The sequence below is a fragment of the Schistocerca gregaria genome, chromosome 10 (assembly GCF_023897955.1).
Source record: "Schistocerca gregaria isolate iqSchGreg1 chromosome 10, iqSchGreg1.2, whole genome shotgun sequence".
NCBI lineage: Eukaryota > Metazoa > Arthropoda > Insecta > Orthoptera > Acrididae > Schistocerca > Schistocerca gregaria.
This window is the reverse complement of record NC_064929.1, coordinates 147,564,203-147,586,454: the sequence shown is the minus strand read 5'-3', so window position 1 is coordinate 147,586,454 and position 22,252 is coordinate 147,564,203. Positions and strand designations below refer to the sequence as shown.

Genomic DNA, 22,252 nt, shown 5'->3' with positions numbered 1-22,252 from the left:
CAAGATCTGCTGGAGAAAGGAGGCGGCATGGGTTACATCGTCAGGGTGGCGGTAGGTGAAGGGGTGGCTATCGACCTGGGTGGAGAGGGTATCCCGGTAGGCATACCAGTTGGCACAGGAATAGTCATGGATATACTTTGGGGGAGGGTCATTATGAAGGTTGGGCGGGGGCGACGACCGTTGGTGAGGAGGACAGGGAGATGGTCGCTACCAATAGGTTCCAGGACATCCACCGTTATGCAGCCAAGGAGGTTAGGGGAGGAAAGGATAACATCGGGAGTGGAGTTGGATTCGGGACGAGTGTGCTGGGGGATGGGGATGAGGTCCCCTTGAAGGGAGGAGAGGAACCGATGCCACTGCCGTAACTGGGCGGTGGAACAAGTATGGATGTTGAGGTCGGCGGCGATCACGTAGGAGGAGAAGGTATGGTCAATGTGGGAGAGGAAGTCGAAGGGAATAGTGACGTTAGGGCGGACATAGATAGTGGCGCAGGTGACGGTAAGGCCAGGGAAGAAGAGACTAATTCTCTCTCTCTCATTACAGCTCCTTTTATACACGATTGTCATGTGCAGTCACTGACGTTTTGCTGTTCAGCGCCATCTGTCGGACATTTTGTGAACTCTTTTTTCCCTAATAAAGCCCCATGTCATTCCAAGCATGTGTGTCAATTTTTACCTCTCTATCTACATTATTCCGTGGTTTATTTTTTGATCGCCCAGTAAAATACCGGTATCGGCCGTAGCCGATCCCTTTTTCCCATCCCAAGCTCGGCCAGTCGGCGCCCTCGACTGGACTCGCCCACCGCCGTTCCCCGTCGGCAGCCGTCGCCGTACTTCGGCGGTTTCCGGCTCGGCTCGGCACGCGAGCGTTGCCCGCGCCGCGCCGCGCGGCAGCTGTCTCGCCGCGGCCAGTGCGCCTGCGACCGCCGGGCGCGATGCACGCGGCGGCGCTGTGGGCGCGGCGCCTGGCGCCGACGGCCGGCGAGACGCTGCGCGCCTGGCTGCTGTCCGCGCTCGTCGTGCACGGCGCCGTCGCCGGCAATCCGGACGCCAAGCGCCTCTACGACGACCTGCTCAGCTCCTACAACAAGCTCGTGCGGCCCGTCGTCAACACGTCCGACGTGCTGCGCGTCTGCATCAAGCTCAAGCTGTCGCAGCTCATCGACGTGGTGAGTCCTCCATCCGCCACACTCCCTTATCTCGGCCATTCGTTCCTTTTCGCGCCTGGGATTCACAGTCGCAGAGAATATTTAGGACATCACGATCGCCTTCCACTGTAAATCTTTTCACCGTACTATAAAATCCACTACATCCGTACGGACGTTGCAACATACAAGTTGTCCAACTGTGCTATTTATTTAATTTATAAAATAAAATGTTTCTGCTATACATGAAGACCCCATCATCAGGTTCTTAAAATTGTTGTGCCGTCAGTCATAATAAAAAATTAGGAGGTAACGAACGTACATTGTCAAAAATGTGACTCTCTTATATGTATTGTGCAAGGTATTTTCTGCTTTTGCTCTTCATGGTTTAAGCACTTGTGCCTGTTCCGTCGCCCCTTTTCACCGCCACCTCAATCTGGGTCTTCCTATGTCTGTTCTGCCTCTTGGCTGGCACACAATGGCCAGACGTGGAGTTCTCTCTGTTTCTATGTTTTTTAGTTCAGTCTTTTCATCAATATCATAAGTATCTAGTTCATTTAAAATATTTTCATTTCTGCTGCTTACAGTTTGTTTTATCACGGTTTCTTTTTTATTTTTTTTATTCATATCTCATTTCCATGTAGCGATACAAGTCAAGCGATGGTTTTATAAAATCGTAGTTTTGCTTCCTTCCGTATTTTATTGTGGACTGTTTTGTTTGTCATTGTGTATATTCACTGATATTTGTTGATTTTATTTTATATGTCCTTGCCATGTAGTAGCTTACGTCGCACCCTAAAAATTTTTTGAGTGGAAACCTGCTCAATTGGTGCATTATTTATCATCATTTTTGAGCGTAAAGGGTATTTACCATGAGGAGATATGATTTTAGTTTTAATATATAGCATTAGTAATTACTGGTGATGCTTAGCAATCTTTCATCTGTTTTTTGATAATAAGTCAGTCAGTAAACAGAGTTACGTGAGTGTTACGAGCCACCAGTAATTATTTACGTTACACCACACCAATCCATACCGCGGACGGAAAAATGTACATACAAGAGAAGAAAAGAATCTTTTGAAATGTGGTGCTGCATAATGATGCTTAAGATTAGATGGGTAGATCGAGTAACTAACGGGAGGGGGGGGGGGGGGTGCTGAATCGAATCCGGGAAGAAAAGAAATTTATGAGAAGAGATAAGAGATGGCCTGAGGCATGGAGGAATCGTTAGTTTCGATATGGAGCAAGGCGTAGGATAACGATCGTAGAGGGACACAAAGGGATGAACACAGTAAGCACATTCCAGTGGATATCGGTTGCAAAAGGTTCAAAAATGTTTGCAAGTGACAGAGTAGCATGAAGTGTTGCATCAAACTACAACACCAACATACCATTATGTATCTGACAGCGCTTGTTTCCTGCTTCCTTCATCGAATTTTCTCTTTCCTTATGCGCCCTGTACAGATAAGGTAACAAATCCTAAAAACGCACACATCCGTGTTCTGGATGCATGCTAATGGAAAATATATACTCTAAATACACTGCAGCCCAGACTACGGAAAACACTTTTCACTCTACAATGGAGTGCGCTCTGCTCTAAGACTCCCGCAGTGTTTATCTGTGGAACAGTGTTTACGTAAGAATTTGTTTATTATGTATTTCAGGTTTGGGTCACACAAATCGCGTCCGTCGTTGCCGACTTCGATTCATTACCAAGTCATCGTCCTGTGATCGGAGTACATTATATTGTAGCTCGTCAATTGAAATTGTCAAATCTACCCGTGGAGAGGAATGTTCTATTGGTATACTGTCACTTCTTACGCCTACATTCGTACACCAACACGACAGTAGTATTTCTTAATTATATATTTAAATAACAGACGTACAAGTTGCGACTTAGTTTTTGAAAGTGGCACATCGCCGAGATCAGCTGATCCTGTGAATCTAAAGACTGTAATCGTAATAGAGCAGAAATGGAAAATGGAATTTTCTGTTAATAAATTTGTTGTTGACACACCTGGTATGAAAAAAACTTTTTTTTTTTTACAAGACGGTCACTGTGTGATTGTCACTGCGGAAGAGTTACGTACACCACCCCCTACCGCATTTCCATGCATATTTTATACTTAGGAAATTAGTGTTTATAATGTAAACCAAACACTCGTTGTAGCTTTTCCTGTTATTTATATAGCTGAATTTACTTTAGAGTTCTATTTATAACTAAAACTGAGTTACACGAAGTGCGAACGTAGACGATGAGCTACGCTACATGTCGGTCGGTGACCATAACGTTGATTTAGTATTAACATTCATTGGCTCCGTCAAGTCAACCAAAATTTCACTTTCCAAACTCGCTTAGATATCTGAGTACGCTACAGATCAGTGTCAAAAGAACCAATATTTTTAAGAAAGTTGTGGAGCGGGGATGGAAGGACGGCGACAGCACTGTTACACTATAATCTAGTCAGTGCCCTTTGACTCAGAAATTTCTGCAGTACATCCGCTGGGAGTGCTATTCCAGCGAGATATGCAGGAATATTCCTGTAGTTTCTAGAAAGTTAAAGCTTTATATCAGGGTCGTAACTTTCGACTGCGTGGTTCAGCCGGGAATGCGACGGCTCGCAAGTAGGAATAATTCTGGTTCGAATCCCATTCCTCCACGAAGTTTGGATCTGTCACGAAGGTCCACAACCCAGACTATTTCATATGTTGAATATGAATATCACGCGTTGAACCGAACTAACTTCGATTCCTGTACGTCACTTTCTCTAGAAACCGAAGAAAAAGAAAACAGCTACATCATAGCTGATCGGAAAATGTTGCATACTTGGGTAAACAGTGTTCTCCAAACGCAGCATATTGCGTCTGCAAAGTTATATTCCTTGTGCTGATTCTGAAAGGCCAACAAATTAATTTTCTCGTCATGTTTTACAACGAGTCAGGAAGCAAATTGATTTTGTGGGTTGTGTACAGCTATAGCAAGAATGGAATTTTTTTATTACACTTCATATTTTAAGAAAACTCGTTTTATGCCACTTTATCAGTGAGCTTTGGGAAAACTAGAAAAGTGAATACTGGTAGAATCGTTTGATATGTGGTGCTGATGAAGGATGTTTTAAACTGGGTGGACTTATTAGGACACCATATAGTGTCTGTTCCTTCGGAAATGACCTGCAGCCGTCTAGAACGAAATTAGAATTATATTAATACCTTCAGCTGCTGACGGGCGCTGATATACATCAACGGGGACAGGCGAAAATGTGTGCCCCGAACGGGACTCGAACCCGGGCTCTCCTGCTTACATGGCAGACGCTGTATCTATCTGAGCCACCGAGGGCACAGAGGATAGTGCGACCGCAGAGACTATCCCGCGCAAGCCTCCCGCGAGACCCACAATCTCTCCTTGTATGTCCACACACTACATTCGTCGTGTCCCACCCCAACACACTCATTACTCGTGGAAGACATTCTTTCCAAGGCCCGTAAGAGTTCGGGGAATATGTGTGCATCCGCACAGGAGGAGGTCATGGCCGGTATTGCCAGAACTCTATAGTTATACGGATATGGTGTCTGTTCTTTCGAAAATGGCCGAAAGGTATTAATATATAATTCTAATTTCATTCTAGATGGCTGCAGATCATCAATGGTGTCTGTTCTTTCGGACATCCATATAAGTATATAGTTCTGGCAATACCGGCCGTGACCTTCTGTGCGGATGCACGCATGTTTCCCGACCTCTTACGGGACTTGGTAAGAATGTCTACCACGAGCAATGTAGTTTGTGGACATACAAGGTGAGAATGTGGGTCTCGCGGGAGGCGTGCGCGAGATAGTCCCTGCAGTTGCGCTATTCTCTGTGCCCTCGGTGGTTCAGGCGGATAGTGTGTCTGCCATGTAAGCCGGAGAGGAATTAGGGGACTCTCCATAGATTAGGCGAAGAAAGGAAAGTCTGGAAAAGACTGGCAAGAAGGAGAGAGAGGATTATAGGAGATGTGTTAACGCATCAGGTTATAGCCTATCGTGATACGAAAGGGACCTGTGGAGGGTAAAAACTTCAGAGGAAAACAGAGATTGGACTAAATCCAGCAACTATACTGCTGAGTCAGAACATAGTGAGCACCTGCTTAATAGCTTGTCTGTCCGTCTATGGAATGACGTAGATGAATGATACTGTGTGTCAGGGATCCGGCATATTGTTGGTAGGTTTATGGAGGTATGTGGCATTAGCTGTCTACACACAGCTCATCTCACTCGCGTAAGTAACGCACCCCTGATTTGCGTACGTGGTGATGGTGCCAGATCCCGACCCAGATGGGTTCCCCAGGATTAACATCAGGCGAATTTGGTCGCCAAGACTTCAAGTTGAGTTCATAGTAATACTCTTCTATCCCTGCACGGTTCAGGCTCAGAGACACAGACAGTTATACTGCTGAAAAATGACATCGCCGGCGAGGAAGACACTGAAAGAATGCAGGCGTCTCGCATGTTAGCATGTCTTCGTTTACTACCACAGACCCTATTCAAGTGCAGGGGAATGTCTTTCTTCTGCTACCGTCCCCCTTCTTTTGCTACCGCCACACCTCCCCCCCCCCACCCCACCCCCCGTGACAGAAGTAATGTATCCCAGCGGTCTTCGTCTAGCGTAAATCGTGAAATAGTGTTAATGTGTGTCAAATGTCTGCGAGTCGTGTAACTGAGGTGGGCGTGGGAACCAGCCCGGTATTCACCTAGTGGGATTTGGAAAACCGCCTAAAAACCACATCCAGGCTGACCAGCACACCAGCCGTCGTCGTTAATCCGCCGGGCGGATTCGATCCGGGGCCGGCGCACGAGTCCGCGTTGGCGCCCTCTGCTACACCGGCGGGCCTGCAGGGGAATGTCACCCATTGCGTAATGCTGCCCCCACCAATCTGCATGTACGGCTCACTGTACCTTCCGAGTCGCCGTTCACCTCCCTGACGGTGTTTATGGAGACTAACATTGACGTTATGTAGCAAAAATGTTACTCACCGGCCGGCCGGGGTGGCCGAGCGGTTCTAGGCGCTACAGTCTGGAGCGGCGCGACCACTACGGTCGCAGGTTCGAATCCTGCCTCGGGAATGGGTGTGTGTGATAGGTTAGTTAGGTTTAATTAGTTCTAACTTCTAGGGGACTCATGACTTCAGATGTTAAGTCCCATAGTGCTCAGAGCCATTTGAACCATTTTTTGTGACTCACCGGAAAAACAGACACGTTTCAAAATGGTTCAAATGGCTCTGAGCACTATGGGACTTAACATCTGAGGTCATCAGTCCCCTCAGACGCGTTTCAGGTACGGTCGAATTCCGATGGTCCCGTACAACTGCAGTCGTAATTGACGATATCGTTGGATCAACATGTGAAAACACATAGATGGTCTGCTGCAGAGCTCCATTTTCGACAATGCACGAAGAGCGGTGTGCTCCGAAACACTTGTGCGTGCACCAGCATTGTCCTCTTTCGACAGAGATGTCACGAATCCCCATCTGTCCTACTTTACAGAGCAGACAAGCCTCCGAACACCACGTTCTGTAAAAAGTCTTGGACGTCCAACCATTTAGCGCCTACTGGTAGTTTCACTGAACTATTTCCTTCCGTAGATGCTCATGACAATAGCACATGAACATTAGACCAGCACTGCTTTTTTCACAGATACTGATTCACAGGCTCTAATAAGTCTGACCCTTTTTTTTTCAAAGTCGCTTGTCTCAATGGATTTCTCCATTTGCAGCCCACATCTTCGCTAGGGTGGCCCCCGTCCGTGTCTGCTCCGCGTGCATACACTACTGGCCATTGCAATTGCTACACCAAGAAGAAATGCAGGTGACAAACGGATATTCATTGGACAAATATACTATACTACAACTGACATGTGATTACATTTTTCACCCAGTTTGGGTGTGTAGATCCCGAGAAATCAGTATACAGAACAACCACCTCTGGCCGTAATAACGGCCTTGATACACCTGGTCATTGCGTCAAACAATACTTGGATGGCGTGTACAGGTACAGCTGCCCATGCAGCTTCAACACGATTCCACAGTTCATCAAGAGTAGTGACTGACCTATTGTGACGAGCCAGTTTCTCGGTCACTACTGACCAGACGTTTTCAATTGGTGAGAGGTCTGGAGAATGTGCTGGCCAGGACAGAGTCGAACATTGTCTGTATCCAGAAAGGCCGTACAGGACATGTGGCCGTGCATTATCCTACTGAAATGTAGGGTTTCGAAGGGATCGAATGATGGGTAGAGCCACGGGTCGTAACACATCTGAAATGTAATGTCCACTGTTCAAAGTAATCTGCTGTCAAAGCGAACAAGAGGTCACCGAGACGTGTAACCAATGGCACCCCATACCATCACGCCGGGTGAAAAGCGAGTATGGCGATGACGAATACACGCTTACAATGAGCGTTCACCGCGATGTCGCCAAACACGGATGCGACCATCTTGATGATGTAAACAGAACCTGTAGTCATCCGAAAAAATGACGTTTTGCCATTCGTGCATCCAGGTTCTTCGTCGAATACACCATCGCAGGCGCTCCTGTCTGTGATGCAGCGTCAAGGGTAACCGCAGCCACGGTCTCCGAGCTGATAGTCCATGCTGCTGCAAATGTCGTCGAACTGTTAGTGGAGATGGTTGTTGTCTTGCAAACGTCCCGATCTGTTGACTCAGGGATCGAGACGTGGCTGCACGATCTTTTACAGCCATGCGGATAAGATGCCAGTCTTCTCGACTGCTAGTGATACGAGGCCGTTGGGATCCAGCACGACGTTTCGTATTACCTTCCTGAACCCACCGATTCCATATTCTGCTAACGGTCATTGGATCTCGAACAACGCGAGCAGCAATGTCGCGATACAATAAACTGCAATCGCGATAGGCTACAATCCGACCTTTATCAAAGTCGGAAACCTGATGGTACGCATTTCTCCTGCTTATACAAGGCGTCACAACAACGTTTCACCAGGCAACGCCAGTCAACTGCCTTTTGTGTATGAGAAATCTGTTGGAAACTTTCCTCATGTCAGCACATTGTAGGTGCCGTCACCGGCGCCAGCCTTGTGTGAATGCTCTGAAAAGCTAACCATTTGCATTACACAGCATCTTCTTCCTGTCGTTTAAATTTCGCGTCTGTAGCACGTCATCTTCGTGGTGTGGCAATTTTATTGGCCAATAGTGTACTTTTGTTACCGTGTCACGTGCCCTCAACGTCACCAGGTGGCATCCAACGTCCCGCTGGGCAGTGGTCATAATGTTCTGCCATCTCAGTGTAATTGAAGGCGCTGTGTGCAACTGCTGTTGTGGGATGAAACGGTTGGGACAGTAAGAAGACTTAAGATTCAAAAAGAATGCTCTGAAAAAAAATCTTTAAGTTACAAATTAACATCGTGTAGGCATGTACCGTTCTGAAAACGGACACGAGTTCTTTCGCGCAAATTTCCAATTAAAATTGGTAACTACATACAGATGTTTCAAAAAATTGTTACCATCTGTACTTTTAAATTTGGCAAAACATTTCAATAAATTGGAAGGGTAAGAAACCTTTTATCTTGGCACAACTGAAAATTCCATTTTTAAGCAAAATCTTTTACGGGATCATATACTTAATTGTCGGCTTCAAAAAATGGTTCAAATGGCTCTGAGCACTATGAGATCTAACATCTGTGGTCATCAGTCCCCTAGAATATAGAACTAATTAAACCTAACTAACGTAAGGACATCACACACATCCATGCCCGAGGCAGGATTCGAACCTGCGACCGTAGCAGACCCGCGGTTCCAGACTGAGCGCCTAGAACAGCGAGACCACCGTGGCCGGCAATTGTTGGCTTCAATAACAGTCTTATTCTCAGTAAGTGATAACAACCAAACAGTTGCAGGTTAAAGATTTATTATTAAAATCCTTGACCACGGTCTCAGTATATCTAAATATACCTTCATCAAAAGTAAAATACACCTGAACAGGGATACACCTTAATTAGGAAAATCTTAGCGTCTGAACTGGAAATAATTTTTTTTTCTTTATTGTGATTTCATTCCCCTGCCCCATATGAGAAGGAGAGGGCTGTCAGCGGCACAATCCGCCGCTCTTCAGCCAAGTGACACGACAACTAAAACAAGAATAAAATGATACATACCTAAGGAGATAAAAAAGGGGAACATAAAACAGAGTAAGGGGAGAAAATGGAGGTAAAATATACATGGACATGGAGACGTACATGGGGAACAGTTAAAAAGAGTCACTGGAAAGTTAAAAAACACAGATGGCCATCCGTAAAACACAGAAGACACTGAAGTCACAGGCACAGGCACAGGTTAAAAGTCGGCCACAGTAGTAAAAACACTCCAGAACAACATACTTAAAACCCACTTGGAGCACACATGACGAAGAATATAACTGCCAGGTGGGACCTGCTGAGGCAAAAGGTCAGAGAGTATGGAAAAGGAGGGGAGAGCATGGGGCATCGGTGGGTTCACGAAGAGGCAGGAGACACGTGGGGCGGCAGAGGGAGAGGGAAGACAGGGCAGGAGGGAGCGCAGAGACACTGGAAGGAGGCATAAGAGATGGAGGGAAAGTAGGAGGGGGAAGTTGCTCAGAAGGAGAGAGGGGGGGAAAGGGAGCCCACAGGAGGAGGCAGGAAGAAGGGGTTAGAGTTGGTAGGAAGGGTAGATGTCCGGGCGAAGCTCATCATCCAGGAGTGGTAGACGGTGAAGTTGTGTTGAGAAAGGAGATGGAGGGTGTGGAGATGGAGGGAGGGTGTGACACAACGGTAAAGGCGCGGCAACTGGTTGGGGGCGGAGAGGATGGGAGAAACCAGGGGGTGAGGCGGATCAAGGTGGCGGACAATATATAGTGTGCAGATGTGTTCAAGGAAAAGGAGAAGGTGGGCAGGAAAGGAGATACCACTCTGATTAAGAAACTGTAAAATTACCAGACTATTACAAGCACAAAAACTTTGTCACTTCCTAAAATCATATCCTGCAGTTGAGATACATAAAACGTCGTCAGTAGTGAAATCATCTCCGTTTATACAACACAATTATGGACAGAGGGTGGATGCGAACACAGCATAGCATCATTATCCCGACTGTGAACTAGCGTGAAGAGGGTGTGGCAGAACTAGGGCAGGTAGTTTCACCGAGAGAGGGCACTTGTGGTGTGCGCGAGACACTCGCGCACATTAAAACCTATGGATACATACATACACACATCAAAATTATTAAATGTTGTACTAATTCAAACCTTCTTTCTTAATAAATAAAACATATCTGAACAATTTAAAAACATCAACGCAAAATAGAAAATATGAAACCAATTTACCTGTGTCCTAGTGTGAAGCAGATGAAGCTTGCGCTACGGAACACATCTAACGAGAGAGGGCACTATTTTTATGCGCGAGTATCTCGGCTAACTTAAAAGGTAAAATACATACTAGCGAAAGCAACGAAAATGTTAAAGTAAAACGAAACCATCTGTCGTTGTGAATAAAAACATAAGAGTTATTTGACCACACATACACATCGAAAGCCACAAGTAGCAAACATCAAAATTGCGTAAAATCCCAACAAGACAGAAAAAGCGCATCTCACCAGCGTCAACAGGCAAGACAACTAACTTCTAGTCAGCCAGACTATATTACATTAGAGTAAGGAGGGGTTTGAAACTATTCAAATTTTTTTTGTTTCTAAGCTGCACCTGTTCATTAAGAATAAAACCATCTTTTTGAGACAGATGTTTGAAAATCTCTAATTCTTCGAGAAAGTCGAGTTTGTAACCTGTACTCGCTTCGTGAAGCAATTCTACGTCATCCAGTTTACGTGGCGTATGCTGTAAGAGCCGAAGATGTTCAACAAACGTGTAATTATATACATTTTCCCCATTCTTACCTAGCATGTGTTCTTTATACCTTGCTTTAATAGGTCTACCTGTCTGTCCACACACTCTTCGCGCTAGTTCACAGGCTAAGTACTGATGATACGCCATGTTCGCATCCACCATCTGTCCATAATTATGTTGTATAAATGGAGATGTTTTAACTACTGACGACGCCTTTGGCACAATTGTTATATGTATCTCAACTACAGGATGTGATTTTAGTAAGTGACTAAAAGTTTTGCGCTTGTAATACTCTGGTCATTTTACAGTTTCTAAAGCTATAGTGTTTTTTCTTTCTCACTTCCTATGCTAAGTTTTTGCTAATTAAAGTGTCTTCCTGTTCAGGTGTATTTCACTTCTGATGAAGGTATATTTAGATATACCGCAACCATGATCAAGGATTTTAATAAATTTTTATTCTGGAACTGTTTGGCTGTTATCATTTACCATGAAGAATTTAAACAGCTGCTGTTTCAGCCATGTTTAAAATCTTGAAACAAGGCTTGCTTGTACGTGAGAGCGTCCTCCTACTGTGGAACTGACTAACCTTAGCCTTATTGTGTCAGCTGGCTTACTTCAGAGTGCGGACAGATTTATTTACTAAGTTCTATATCCTTGTATTTATTAAACGCCCTCGTTGAGGAGGATTTTTGGATGGTAGAATCGATTCGGCCTAATAACCTACATGACAAAAAGGAGAAAAAAGGTTTCACTGACTCCGCACTTCAAGTTGCTACGTTCCAGGAATGCGGAATTAACTATTATCTTCGACCATCACAGTTTACCCAAAAGCATTTTACCAGAAAAATGTGACGCGTCCTCTTTCTTCTCATTACCAGGCGCTGTACGAAGTAGCCAACATTTCTACGCCTGTCATATACGCGGGAATCTTCATGTATGTTTTACAATAAAGAAAAAGGATCTTAAGTGTTCATGTTCTGAAAGTATAAAAGCGAACAGGCAAAATTGTATTTTGTATATAAGAACACAAAATATTCCATGAATTATGTAATATATGTACCTGATTTTTGTGCGAGATGAATAAATTAAGAGTATCCTAAGTACACTCAACATTCGACACGATTTCAGTTTAAAAGGTTTCCTTCATAGTACGACTCGCAAAATTCTTTCACTTATGAAAGACGGCTTCACTAGAATGCATAAGATACGGGCAGACGTCATTATTTCCTAAAATAAGTCGTGAGTGGCAATAAAAAGCAACACATTTAACGTTGAAAAATAAACAAACCTCATTTCTGTTCTACTAACATTTGTTTTTGCTCCAAACCGACAGAAGTGTGTACGAAACCAGACATCAAGAAGAAAGATACTTTCAACATAAGCAGAATCTTTGGTCGTGACGTTTGGCGAGAAACGAGAAACAGTATTAATCACTTGTATTATGTACCAACTTAACACTGTAATTTAACATGCTTGTAGCATACTGCCTACTACTTGAGACAAACACTTGAGCTAAGCGTCTTATCTGGGTTCGAATTCCGGTCTGACGCAAACTTTGCCTCTGATCACTATGGGACTTAACTGCTGAGGTCATCACTCCTCTAGAACTTAGAAATACTTAAAACTAACTAACCTAAGGACATCACACACATCCACGCCCGAGGCAGGATTCGAAGGTGCGACCGTAGCGGTCGCGCAGTTCGAGACTGAAGCGCTGAAGCGCTCGGCCACACCGACCGCCGCGCAAACTTTCATTTGCCACGTGTTCAGATGGGTTTCAGTTAATATGAAAAACGTGCACACTTGATCACGTCTTTTTCTTTCACCAGCGACTTGGAGTTTCTCATCGGTTCTTTCCTTTTTTCTTTTTGATATCTTTTTATTATCTTTTGGCTTTTTGTTCACTTAATTAGCTGACAAGACTTCCTCCTCTTATCTTGTTTTTTAAACCATAATAATTCTTCTAGATGATGGAAAAATTTCACTTGCGTAAGAATTTTAGATATAACAATTTTTTTACAATAACTAGAATTTTTTAATTATTCATTCATATCAAAAATCTATTTAACTGAAAAATAAATGAAAAGGACTTTTCTTTTTGTGAAACCGATAATAATAATAAGACTGGTAAAAGAACGGACCCACAAAATTACAGACCAATATCCCTAACTTCTATTGCTGCAGAGTCCTTGAACACATGAGTTCGAAAATAATAAACTTCATTAAAGCCGAGAAGTTTGTGTGTACGAATCTTCATGGTTTTAGAAAGCATCGCGGGTGCGAAACTCAGCTTGCCCTCTTCTCACATGACATACTAAGAAATATGGATGAAGGGCAACAGGCAGATTCCATATTTCAAGATTTCCGGAAAGCATTTGACTCGGTGTTCCATTTCTGGCTGTTAACGAAGGTACTAGCGTGTGGAATAAGTTCACAGATGTGTGAGTGGCCCGAAGACTTCCTAAATTACAGAACCCAGCATTTATCCTCGGCGGCGAGTGTTCAGAGACAGAGGGTTTCGTCAAGAGTGCTCTGGGGAAGTGTGATAGGACCGCTGTTGTTATATGTATATATAAATGATTGGGCTGACAGGGAGGGCAACGATCTGCGGTTGTTTGCTGATGATGCTGATATAGTATCGAAGTTGAGTCACAGTAGGAAGAAACAAGACGACTTAAGACAAAATTTTCCAGCTGGTTCGATGAATTGTAGGTAGCCCGAAATGAGGAAAAACGTAAGTTAATAAGGATGATTAAGAAAAAATACAGCATTACTAGTGTCCTCTTTGACACAGACAAATCGTATAAATATGTGGGCGTAACGTTGCAAAACGGTATGAGGTGGAACGAGCATGTGAAAACTGTGGTAGGGTAGGCGAATTGACGACTTCAGTTTATTGGGAGAATTTTAGGAAAGAGTGGTTTCACCTGTAAAGGGGACACCATATAAGACGCTGATGCGACCTGTTCTTGAGTACTGCTCGAGTGTTTGGGATCCGTACCAGGTCGGATTGAAGGAAGAAATCGAAGCTATTCACAAGCGGGCTGCTAGATTTATTACTGGTAGGTTCGAACAACACGTAGGTGTTAGGGAGATGCTTTGGGAATGCAAACGGCAATACCTGAAAGGAAGGAGAAGTTCTTCACGAGAGACACAATTGAAAAAATTTGGAGAATCTGCGTTTGAAAGGGACTGTCGAGCTATTCCACTGAAGCCAACAGTATTGCGCGTAAGGACCACGGAGATAAGATACGACAAATTACGGTTCATACAGAGGCATATAGACAGTCGCATTTTCCTCGCCCTCTTTACGAGTCGAACAGGAAATAAAAGGAGTAGTAGTAGTGGTACAGGATACCCTCCGCCACGCACCGTTCGGTGATTCTCGCAGAATCGGTATAGATATAGAATTTCCTGTTGTTTACTTTATAGTCCTCCAGTGATAAAATTAAAGTTGGCTTCTCCTTCTGGAATCACTGGTCTCTTGATGCTAAAGTGAAATTTATGCTTTTCTACAAATACGAAGAATTCCGATATTCTGTCTAAATTCAATCATTTGGTAATATATACACACTGCGTGCCTACGGATTATCGCCTCAGTTGGGCCCCTGGATTCGTGATTTCTTGTCAGAAAGGTCAGAGTTCGTAGTAATAGACGGAAAGTCGTCGAGTGAAACAGAAGTAATATCCGGCGTTCCCCAAGGAAGTGTTATAGGCCCTCTATTGTTCGTGATCTATATTAACGACATAGGAAACATCCTGAGTATCCGTCTTAGATTGGTTGCAGATGGTGCTGTCATTTACCTTATTGTAAAGTCATCAGATGATCAAAACGACTTGCAAAACGATTTAGATAAGATACCTGTATGGTATAAAGATTAGATGGGTAGATCATATAACTAATAAGGAAGTATTGAATAGGATTGGGGAGAAGAGAAGTTTGTGGCACAACTTGACCAGAAGAAGGGATCCGTTGGTAGGACATGTTCTGAGGCATCAAGGGAACACCAATTTAGTATTGGAGGGAAACCAAAAGATGAATACACTAAGCAGATTCAGAAGGATGTAGTTTGCAGTAGGTACTGGCAGATGAAGCTTGCACAGGATATAGTAGCATGGAGAGATGCATCAAACCAGTCTCAGGACCGAAGACAACAACAACATGGTGCGAAAAGTGGAAATTGGCCCTGAATAAGGAAAAGTGTGAAGTTATTCGCATGAGTACTAAAAGCAATCAGCTAAATTACGATTACGCGATAAATCACACAGATCTGAGGGCTGTAAATTCAGCTAAATACTTGGGGATTACAATTACAAATAACCTAAATTGGAACGATCACTTAGATAATATTGTGGGTAGAGTAAACCAAAGGCTGCGATTCATTGGCAGAACACTTAGAAGATGCAACAGGTCTACTAAGAGACTGCTTACACCATGCTTGTCCGCCCTATTCTGGAGTATTGCTGTGCGGTGTGGGATCCGCATCAGGTGGGACTGACGGATGACATCGAAAAAGTACAAAGAAGAGTAGCTCGTTTTGTATTATCGCGAAGTCACTTCTTGTACGCATTGACGCATTGGACGTTACATTTCAGATGTTTTACAACCCGTTGCTCTACCCTTCATTCAATCCCTGCGAAACCGTACATTTCAGCAGGATAATGCAATACCGCATGTTGCAGATCCTGTACAGGCCTGGCCAGCACATTCTCCGCATCCCTCACCAATTGAAAACGTCTGGTCAACGGTGGCCGAGCAACTGACTCGTCACAATACTCCAGTCACTACTCTTGATGAACTGTGGTGTCGTGTTGAAGCTGAATGGGCAGCTGTGCCTGTACACGCCATCCAAGCTCTGTGACTCAATGCCCAGGCGTATCAAGGCCGTTATTGCGGTCAGAGGTACTGAATTCTCAGGATCCATGCACCCAAATTGCGTGAAAATGTAATGACATTTCAGTTCTAGTAAAATATATTTGTTCAATGAATACCTGTTAATTATCTGCATTTCTTCTTGACGTAGCAATTTTAATGGCCAGTCGTGCAGGTGTCGCTATATGACCGACTGAATAGGAGTCATATTCACAGTGCAGTCACTTTAATACGTATGTCTGCAGTCAGCGTGCAGTAGCTGCATACAGACGGCAGGTACAAAACTAGAGGTGGAGGGTGTATAAACTGTGTCGGGGGACACGTGAAACTGTGCAGTCACAGTCGTAATGTGGAAAGCGATTTATCTAACTTTTTTTTGTCATCAGTTTACTGATTGGTTTGATGCGGCCCGCCACGAATTCCTTTCCTGTGCTAACCTATTCATCTCAGAGTAGCATTTGCAACCTACGTCCTCAATTATTTGCTAGTACCATGGAAGTCATTCCCTCATGCCTTATCAGATGTCCTATCATCCTGTCCCTTCTCCTTATCAGTGTTTTCCACATATTCCTTTCCTCTCCGATTCCGCGTAGAATCTCCTCATTCCTTACCTTATCAGTGCACTAAATTTTCAACATTCGTCTATAGCACCACATCTCAAATGCTTCGATTCTCTTTTGTTCCGGTTTTCCCACAGTCCATGTTTCACTACCATACAATGCTGTACTCCAGACGTACATCCTCAGAAATTTGTTCCTCAAATTAAGGCCGGTATTTGATATTAGTAGACTTCTCTTGGCCAGAAATGCCTTTTTTGCCATAGCGAGTCTGCTTTTTATGTCGTCCTTGCTCCGTCCGTAATTGTTTATTTTACTGCCTAAGTAGCAGAATTCCTTAACTTCATTGACTTCGTGACCATCAATCCTGATGTTAAGTTTCTCGCTGTTCTCATTTCTGCTACTTCTCATTACCTTCGTCTTTCTCCGATTTACTGTTAAACCATACTGTGTACTCATTAGAATGTTCATTCCGTTCAGCAGATCATTTAATTCTTCTTCACTTTCACTCACGATAGCAATGTCATCAACGAATCGTATCATTGATATCCTTTCACCTTGTATTTTAATTCCACTCCTGAACCTTTCTTTTACTTCCATCATTGCTTCCTCGATGTACAGATTGAAGAGTAGGGGGGAAAGGCTACAGCCTTGTCTTACACCCTTCTTAATACGAGCACTTCGTTCTTGATCGTCCACTCTTATTATTCCCTCTTGGTTGTTGTACATGTTATATATGACCCGTCTCTCCCTATAGGTTACCCCTACTTTTTTCAGTATCTCGAACAGCTTGCACCATTTTATTTTGTCGAACACTTTTTCCAGGTCGACAAATCCCATGAACGTGTCTTGATATTTCTTTAGCCTTGCTTCCATTACTAGCCGTAACGTCAGAATTGCCTCTCTCGTGCCTTTACTTTTCCTAAAGCCAAACTGATCGTCACCTAGCGCATTCTCAATTTTATTTTCCATTCTTCTGTACATTATTCTTGTAAGCAGCTTCGATGCATGAGCTGTTAAGTTGATTGTGTGATAATTCTCGCACTTGTCAGCTTATCTAACATATGAAAGGGTATGATCATAGGTTTTCGGGCCTGTGGTTGAAGTATACCACATAAGGTGATATGACGCTATCCAAAACCAGTGCCGAGGCAATTTGGTTGCACCACTGACCGTAGATGACAGGGATGTGTCTGGGCGAATAGACGTGCAACTTAGTGCTATTACTTGTCACTGTTAAAATTAAATTTTCACACGCATTCAAATTTGCCGTTGCGTTAGCAGATTGCGCGAAGAGTACAACGAAAAGTAGATGGAATTTACTCTTCTGTGGCTCCGTAGTAACGCGAATTATAAAGACAGGATTACTGAACTGATTTTCTGCATTTACTTACAAATAAGAACAAACACGAAACGACAAAATAAATCTTAACAAAATACAAACCTCTCGTTCATATTTTCGACGAATATACACTCCTGGAAATGGAAAAAAGAACACATTGACACCGGTGTGTCAGAACCACCATACTTGCTCCGGACACTGCGAGAGGGCTGTACAAGCAATGATCACACGCACGGCACAGCGGACACACCAGGAACCGCGGTGTTGGCCGTCGAATGGCGCTAGCTGCGCAGCATTTGTGCACCGCCGCCGTCAGTGTCAGCCAGTTTGCCGTGGCATACGGAGCTCCATCGCAGTCTTTAACACTAGTAGCATGCCGCGACAGCGTGGACGTGAACCGTATGTACAGTTGACGGACTTTGAGCGAGGGCGTATAGTGGGCATGCGGGAGGCCGGGTGGACGTACCGCCGAATTGCTCAACACGTGGGGCGTGAGGTCTCCACAGTACATCGATGTTGTCGCCAGTGGTCGGCGGAAGGTGCACGTGCCCGTCGACCTGGGACCGGACCGCAGCGACGCACGGATGCACGCCAAGACCATAGGATCCTACGCAGTGCAGTAGGGGACCGCACCGCCACTTCCCAGCAAATTAGGGACACTGTTGCTCCTGGGGTATCGGCGAGGACCATTCGCAACCGTCTCCATGAAGCTGGGCTACGGTCCCACACACCGTTAGGCCGTCTTCCGCTCACGCCCCAACATCGTGCAGCCCGCCTCCAGTGGTGTCGCGACAGGCGTGAATGGAGGGACGAATGGAGACGTGTCGTCTTCAGCGATGAGAGTCGCTTCTGCCTTGGTGCCAATGATGGTCGTATGCGTGTTTGGCGCCGTGCAGGTGAGCGCCACAATCAGGACTGCATACGACTGAGGCATACAGGGCCAACACCCGGCATCATGGTGTGGGGAGCTGCTACCACTGTACTGGTATACTTCGGAGCCAGCGGTCTTGCAGCATCAAAACATCAAAAACATCCCCATCATTCAGTACTGCTTCCCCTGGGCTTCAACCTTCATTGGGCCAAACAGACGGAAATCGGAAGGTGCGAGATCCTGGCGAGGAACCAGCTGGCAGACGCCATTGAGGAATGTGTCAGCACTACCAACACACACATCCAGTAGAGCACAGAGGGGTTTCATTATGATCTCTTGATCACCTCGAATGAGTGTGTCCGCACGTTCCAATAGTGGAGTCACTTGGTATGGTCGGCTGGCACGCGGGAGAACCGACAGGTTGATGCGATCTTATTGCAACGATGACAGACACCTCGCCCAACGACATACCGAGATTTTGCTTATTGCCTGGTCTTGTAGAAATTCTGCAAGCGCCTATGAATACCTGCGATGCTCTGGTTTCCCGCCAAAAGAAACAGCGATAGCCCTCTACTTGGAACGCGTCTCCATTACAGACGCCATTTTGAAGGCTACCTAGAGCACCGCTATCTATCGCAACTATACAGGCTGCACTGGGAATATTTCACGACAATTCCAGAATGAGATTTTCACTCTACAGCGGAGTGTGCGCTGATATGATACTTCCTGGCAGATTAAAACTGTGTGGTCGATCGAGACTCTAACTCGGGACCTTTGCCTTTCGCGGGCAAGGTTGGAAATTAGGTACTGGCAGAAGTAAAGCTGTGAGGACGGGGCGTGAGTCGTGCTTGGGTAGCTCACTTGGTAGAGCACTTGCCCGCGAAAGGCAAAGGTCCCGAGTTCGAGTCTCGGTCCAGCACACAGTTTTAATCTGCCAGGAAGCTTCATTTCATGACGTGTCACAACAAATTTCGCATTTTTTCCAGCAAAAATTAGTGAAGACAAAAAATATTGTTGCACTACTTATAGAATACCCCTCCACAGTGTTTCAAATCCAAAAAGAAACAAATAATTGCATATTTTTGGGCTATTGGCTGTAAACGTGAAGTGTGAAAAAATTTTTTTCTTTTTCCAGAGAAACAAACGTAAAGTGGTCATCAACTTAGGTTAATGTAGTTTTCCGGGAATTTGATCACAGACTGAAAAACGGTGGGACGATGATACATTTCGATGCTGTAGACGTCTTGAAATGGAACTTCCCGCTTAACTAACTGCCTCGATAGTGATGAATTCAAGTATCAGTGCTACCCTTGTCACCACTGGTATACCGTCTCAGGAATCCGTACTTTCCTTCGCTACTAGTGGCCAAACAAGATGAAATATTACTTCGAAATCACGAATTTAAGTATTAAATGCTATGTATGCGTAAGCAGAAGAAACTAACGATAAAAGTCCGAAAACAATTTATTGGATTGTTCCATTAACCAGCACAAAACAGTGATCCGTCTTGGAATCACAAACACATACAAGAATAATATAGAAAACAACTGAAATAATTTCCTACTACTCTAAGCCAGACACTTTTCCGATATATCGAGCCTAATCCACAGAGCAGCGAGAAGATACAAACTGGGCTGCTGGGTCGGCAGCTATCCACATCTTCTGGCGGTCGATGAACTGCCGATGTGCGGCCGAGCGCCGGCCTTTATAGCGCTTCGGCGGATGAGTACCTCGGAACTATTTTCTATCACATGGTTTGACTTGCGAAAATAGTTCCGGGGTTTGCAGCAACCTCTTCCTTATGTTTATGTGGGCCGGTAGTGGCCCGAAGTGGCCGCTGCTGTCTTTGCTGTGTTGTTGTTATTGTGACCGTTCATCAATATTGCCTGTCGGTTGTTTAATGCTTCGGTGTGCCTGCGAGGCGGGCAACCCGCGGCTGCAGGCTGTCAGTTTGGTTGGTGATACTCTAGGCGCCATGATGTCTGGTGGAGAAGGCCACAGCATTAAACGCAATATTCCTTACTACATTTCATCTACATGTAGATCTACATGGACACTCTGCCAACCACTTTTAAGTGACTGTTAGACGGTTCACCGAACAGCCTTCACAATAATTCTGTTATTCCACTCTAGAACAAATATGTTTCCAAGCAGGCTCTGGTTTCCCTTATTATGACGATCGTTTCTCCCTATGTAGGTCGGCGCCAACAAAATATTCTTGCATTCGGAGGAGAAAGTTGCTGATTGAAATTCCATGAGAAGAACCCGCCACAGTGAAAAACGCCTTTGTTTCAATGATGCCCATTCCAAATCCTGTATCATACCAGTGACACAATCTTCCCTACAAAGCATGCTGCTCTTCTTTGGACTTTCTCGATGTTCTCCGTTAGTTCTATCTGGTAAGGATCCCACACCACGCAGTAGTGCTCCAAAAGAAGACGGACAAGCGTAGTGTAGGCAGGCTCTTTAGTAACTCTGTTGCATCTTTCAAGTGTCCTGCTAATAAAACGCAGTCTTTGGTTAGCCTTCCCCACAGCATTTTGTACATGTTCTTTCCAATTTAAGGTGTTCATGGTTGTAATTCTTAAGTATTTAGTTGAATTTGCGCCTTAAAATTAGATTGATTTATCATGATTTCTTTTAGTACTCATGGAGATGAGCTCACACTTTTCATTATTTAGGGTCAACTGCTAATTTTCGCACCGTACAGATATATTACCTACGAAAATCGTTTTTGAATTGATTTTGATCTTTTGATAATTTTTCTAGACTTTAAACAACAGCATAGTCCGCAAACAACTAAGACCGCCGCTCATATTTTTTCCAAAATCGTTTATATAGATAAGGTACAGGAAAAGGCCTATAACTCTATCTTAGGTAACGCCAGAAATAAGTTTCACTCCATGACTCTTCGTCAATTACTACAAACTATGATCTCTGTAACAGCAAATCACGAAGACATTTGCATAACTGGAACGATATTTCATAAGCACGCGATTTGATTAAACCGCTTGTGAAGTACAGTGTCAAATGCCTTCTGGAAATTTATAAATACGGAATCAGTTTGAAATCCCATGTCAATGGCATTCAGCACTTCGTGTGTGTAAAGAACTAGTTTTGCTTCACAATAACTGTTTCCTAAATCCGTGTTGGCTGTGTGTTAATATTGCGTTCTCTTCGAAGTAATTTGTAATGTTCGAACACAACATATGTTCGAAAATCCTGTTGCATATCGACGTTAATGATATGGACCAGTAATTTAGTTGATTATTCCCATTGCCTTTTTACATCTACAGCTATATGGATACTTTGCATATCACATTCAAGTGCCTGGCAGAAGGTTCATCGAACCACCTTCACAATTCTTTATTATTCCAATCTCGTATAGCGCGCTGAAAGAACGAACACCCTTTCTCGAATACTGATGTGAGTTGTGCAGCTTTCCAGTCTTTGGGCACTGTTATTTTGTCCAGAGAGCTGTTGTGTATGATTAAGTATGGTGCTATGGTGTCAGCATACTCTGAAAGAACTTAGTCTTCTTTGGTGACGGAATTTCAGAAGGCTGTGTTTACGAACTCTACTTTAGCAGCATTGGCACCGATG

At 44.3% G+C, this 22,252-nt stretch overlaps 1 protein-coding gene across 3 annotated transcripts in view; it reads left to right on the top strand.

Moving 5' to 3' along the window:
• Positions 1–917: 917 nt before the first annotated feature.
• LOC126293524 (acetylcholine receptor subunit alpha-like) overlaps positions 918–22,252 on the top strand; it is a 597,900-nt gene continuing 576,565 nt past the window's right edge. For all 3 annotated transcript variants that reach the window (XM_049986782.1, XM_049986784.1, XM_049986783.1), the window contains exon 1: positions 918–1,168. In XM_049986782.1, coding sequence (XP_049842739.1) covers positions 935–1,168 — 234 coding nt within the window. In that variant the 5' untranslated portion in view covers positions 918–934. The remainder of the gene's footprint in view (positions 1,169–22,252) is intronic.